General features: G+C 35.5%; 1 protein-coding gene across 1 annotated transcript; it reads left to right on the top strand.

Annotated features, from left to right (window-relative positions):
• Positions 1–531: 531 nt before the first annotated feature.
• LOC114579124 lies at positions 532–2,635 on the top strand. The gene is made up of 2 exons (XM_028692842.1): positions 532–669; positions 2,021–2,635. The coding sequence occupies exons 1-2, from the start codon at positions 631–633 to the stop codon at positions 2,450–2,452; spliced, it is 471 nt and encodes a 156-aa protein (XP_028548675.1). The 5' UTR covers positions 532–630; the 3' UTR covers positions 2,453–2,635.
• Positions 2,636–4,662: the final 2,027 nt, after the last annotated feature.

Here is a 4,662-nt window from a genome sequence, read left to right as displayed (position 1 = left end):
ATCTGGGGTATAGTAGTAGCATATTTAGGTATTTGGAATTTAGCATTTAAAGTTAGAAATTTACCACCTTGCACTCAAAGAGGATGGTGGGGGGAATGATGATAGACCCGATCAAGATCTCATGGTTCCATCGTCCCGGGTCATCATGATCCATAGTCTATTTAGTCAAAGGAGGTAGTCGACCCAACCTGATAGAAGGATCCTTGTCGGCAATCATGGGTTGCTTCGTCAATGGGTATCTTAGTTAAGGGGATGAATTTGAATCCACTTTAGGTAGCAGAGGGCTTTGTGTCCTCCTATCGGTCATATTCTATTGATTTATTGCCCTATTGAAATTTGTTCTCTTTGATCTCCCATTAAAGAGGATCAAATGGAGTTTTTTTGCATGTGGTTGTAGGATTGGTAATATAAAATTCTATGTTATGGCTAGTCTTGTATTTTAACTTGAGTGTGCTACATGAGAGGTGCTATATAAATTAGTGATTTTTAAACCTTTAATATATTTGAATTTGTTGTCTTATTTTTTCTTAAAGCACATTAATATATGAAACCCTTTGCAGGCACACGTCTTTTGCACGAAAGAAACCTCATTTTGAAGAAATTCGTGACCAAACAAAACAGGATCAAGCCATGGACGTTCTGAAAGTTTGTTCTGCATCCTCCAATGAGGTTAGGATTATAAGCTCTTAGCAGTTCCAAAAATCTTAAACTTATTTATGTTTTTATTATTATTTTTATGTTTCTTGCTAAATTGCCATAAATATTAATTATATTACCTGCTTTCGCTTTCTAGAATTTGCAACAACTAGTAGACTTAACCTCCAATCGGGATTTTAGATGGTTATGATGTTTTCAATCCAAGGGGCAGGAACCGGCTTTTCAACTGTTTGAGGGGGGCAAAAATACAGTACAACAGATAATATTTAATTATTAAAAAAAAATATTATATATCTATATATTACGAAAAAGTTTTTTAAAAAAATTAAGCAGAAAAATTAAGAAAATGTGCAATTCAAACATGTTATTTTAAAAAGACCCATGAAAAATATTAAGAAAACTAAATGTGAAGAAATATGATAGATAATTTTAGTGTAGGCAAAGTTAGACAAAAAGAGGACAAAAAAAATTTTTTAGGGGGCAAAAAAAAAATTTAAGGAGGGCAAAAAATTTAATTACTCTCTTGATAAATTTTTTTCTTTTCTCAATATTATTTTTACTCCTTATAACAAAAAAACAAAAATTCTCTCTACTTGAGGGGGCCAATTGCCCCCCTTAAGCTTCATAGTTCCGCCCCTGATGTTTTACAATCCTTTACAGTTGAAATAATTTAAGAGTTTTTTTTTTTTGGGACATTTAGGTTCATTAAGGCAGACTCAACACATCGTATACACAAGACTCGAACTCAAGACCTCTTAATTGATAGCCTAAGCTTCCAACCAGCAGACCAAGATGAGTTATGTTAAGAGGAGATTTTGTAATTGTCACTACCAACGATTGGTTCCGCATTATTTCATTGTTCTTTCAAAAAATTTTTATTACTTGATTGTTGTTCACATGCCTCATTTTTAACTTCAACTTAGCTCGTTAGGGACGATTTTCTTTCTTGATTTCTTAAAAACACTGTCTAATACAAAAATTTCTTGAATTTGTACTAAAAACCGTTTTAACAAGCAGTACGAAAACTGACCCAAACAAAGCCTTAGATTTGATTATTTCTTCGTTTATAACATTTAGGGTATAATAGCTTTAAGGGTACAGAGTACAGCCTGAATAGCTCTGGTAATACCTGAGCCTCGACATCCTTCCCTTTTAAAAAAAATGGTTAACTGCGCCACCGGAACTTAAGTAGTTATATTGTAATTTATCACTGCCATCAACTGTGAATGGATACAAAAATATAACATTCTTAATGAACACATATAGTAGCTCTTATATGCCTACCCGTTCTAAAGGATGAGCATCAGGATTTACTTGCGATAGTGTAACAATGTTCATTAAATATTTATACACACCATTACAGACTGAGAAAGCGGAGCTGCTGCAGCATCACCAAAAAGATGGAAGTAGTGAGAGCAGTTATTTAGCTACGAAGCCTGAAGATAATCATTCCAGCCGGGGCGCGACTTCGTCTCCGTCACCGTCGAAACCGCAACAACTATCACCAGAAACTGAATTCCTTCTTTCAGACCCGAAGCTGGATTCAAGCAGCCATGAACAGCCTAAGAATGTTAGTCATCTCAATGGCTTTGAGAGGTCCAGTTCTTCCTCAGGAGTCTACAGGTACTCTGGGGATCAAATGCCCAACTATTTGACTGCTCTTGACAATGGCAGCATCAATGGACCGCGGGCGGATGCGGTTCACCGCTATGGTCTAGTGAAGAGGTCCAACTCGGCTTCAGAGTTTATTAGTTTTTCTGCAGAATGGAGGCCTAAATATACCATAGTTGACTGAAATTTTACAGCAGTTTCATTGTTACACGCTTAATAATCTATTTATTTGTGTAAATTAAACTATTTCAATTAGTTAAAGATGTGCGAAGTGATCAATGAATCAGAAGATTGGAAGCTAGTGGAAGAGTTTCTATTGTTTTGGTTGCCTTATATATAGAATTACAAGGCTTTTTTTTTTTCCTGATTCGCCAATTGTTGCTTATAGTTTCTTTCTTGTTTCCAATCAGAGCAGAATCTTATCATAACAAGCTTCCTAATAATTCAAAGTTGATCTGCGTATTGTGGCTTGCACTTTGTGAGTTATTTCCAGCAACCCCTCGGGAACAATTATTAGGTCAGGTGTCCTGACGTAGCTTTATGTTCGGACGTCAATAACATGTCGCCACGTGCTCTTACTCTTTACCGTGCGGCCCGACGACTTGACCTGGATTGGAACCCCGGGATTGCTATGTTCGCATATTGCTAGGTATTGCTCGGTATTGCTAGGTATTGCTTGGTATTGCTAGGTATTGCTTGGCAATAATGAAAAATATCGCTCTGTGAAGACCAATACCGAGCAATACCTAGCAAAACTCGGTATTGTTCGGTATTGGTCTTCACATAATGGTATTTTTCGTTATTGCCGAGTAAAATCGATCAATACCTAGCAATACCGAGTAATACATAGCAATACGCCAACATAGCAATCCCGGGGCCGTTTCGGGTCGGGTTATCGGGCGGTGCGGTAAAGAGTAAGAACACATGACACTATTTTACTGGTGTCCGAATGTAGAACTACGTCGGGTCACCTGACCAAATAAAAGTTCGTAATACGGAGGCTTCATTTGGGGCGGCTTTCTTTCTACTTTTTAAAATGATTTTTTAATTAAAAAATTTTAATTTTTGTATTAAAAAATAATTTTAAGTAGTAAAAAGCCGTCCCAAAGAAGCAAATCTCACTACTTTTATGAAGCCGTCAAATGTGAAACAAATTGCTGCCAATGTTGATATATTTTTAACAGTTTTTCACCACTAATCCTAGTGGTGATTCATGATTCATCATGTAATTTTACATAATATTGCAACAGTAGATGATATTAATGATCATTGTAGAGATTTCTTGAGAAAACAATTAATTTTTAATTATAGAGTCCTTAATCCATCATTAGTTGAAGATAATCGTACAAGTTTAGAGGTTTTATTGAAATAAATTTTGTTTTCGTTTCTAAAAATTTATTTAGTTTTTAAAAAAATTTTAATTGTTTTTTATGAAAATAAATCAACTTGTTTTTAAAATATGCTCAACAGAATTTTACGTGTTTTTACGTTGTTTTCTAAGTGCTATCATCATAGCAAAGTTTTATTGGATTTAGATTTCTTTGGGGATAATTTTCTTATTATTTTCAAAAGTAAATTTTTGATATAAAAATTTTTAAATTAGATTTATTTGTCCTAAGAAAGAAATTTAAAAAACAATAAGAAAATGAAACTTAGGCTGGCATGAAGTGTCACTGAAGTTAAACTAAAAATGTAAGCAATAACAAAATGAGATTATTGGATAGCCATTACATATTGGATAGCCTAATTTTCATCACAAATACATACATATATATGTGTGTGTGCGCGCCTGTGTGTTATGGGCCAGAATATATGCGGCGATAGAGTTAGGAATTTTTGTCTCAGCATTGTACGAATATCTAGCACACAAATAGAAGAAAAACAAAACACTGTAATTTTTATATGGAAAACTATGAAAAAGGGGAAAACAGCGGTGCCATGCTCAGTTGAAATGATTCAACAAGTGTTGAATTAGATTACAAGTGGCCGACTCGTTCCTGAAATTGAGGACGATCATATTACAAAAATCAACCGTCGGTTGAAATCCAATTACAAACCGAGATTGAAAATCCGGCGACACTTGGTGGTCGGGCAAAAATCCGACCTCAATTGACGATCGAGCGGAAGTCCGCATTGATCGGAGGTCTAGCAGAAGTCCAGAGTCGGTCGGCTGCATGGTGAAAGTCTGACGGTAGTTGATGAGGAGTCTGGTGGCAAGAGAATTCAAGTTTCTCTTCTTCCTTCTCTTTCTTGCTCGGCCCCCCTCGCATGAGAAATAAGGGGTATATTTATAGTTTTCTGAGAGTGTCATGACTAGTAAATATAATGAAGATCAAGGATGAATTGGGAGTGGTTTGAAAGGATGTCCGATGTTGAATCCCTTGATCAGGGACC

The sequence above is a fragment of the Dendrobium catenatum genome, unplaced genomic scaffold (genome assembly GCF_001605985.2).
Source record: "Dendrobium catenatum unplaced genomic scaffold, ASM160598v2 fragScaff_scaffold_160, whole genome shotgun sequence".
In the NCBI taxonomy this organism is placed as follows: Eukaryota; Viridiplantae; Streptophyta; class Magnoliopsida; order Asparagales; family Orchidaceae; genus Dendrobium; species Dendrobium catenatum.
Note: the sequence above shows the minus strand (reverse complement) of the source record. Positions and strands in the feature narration are given on the sequence as shown.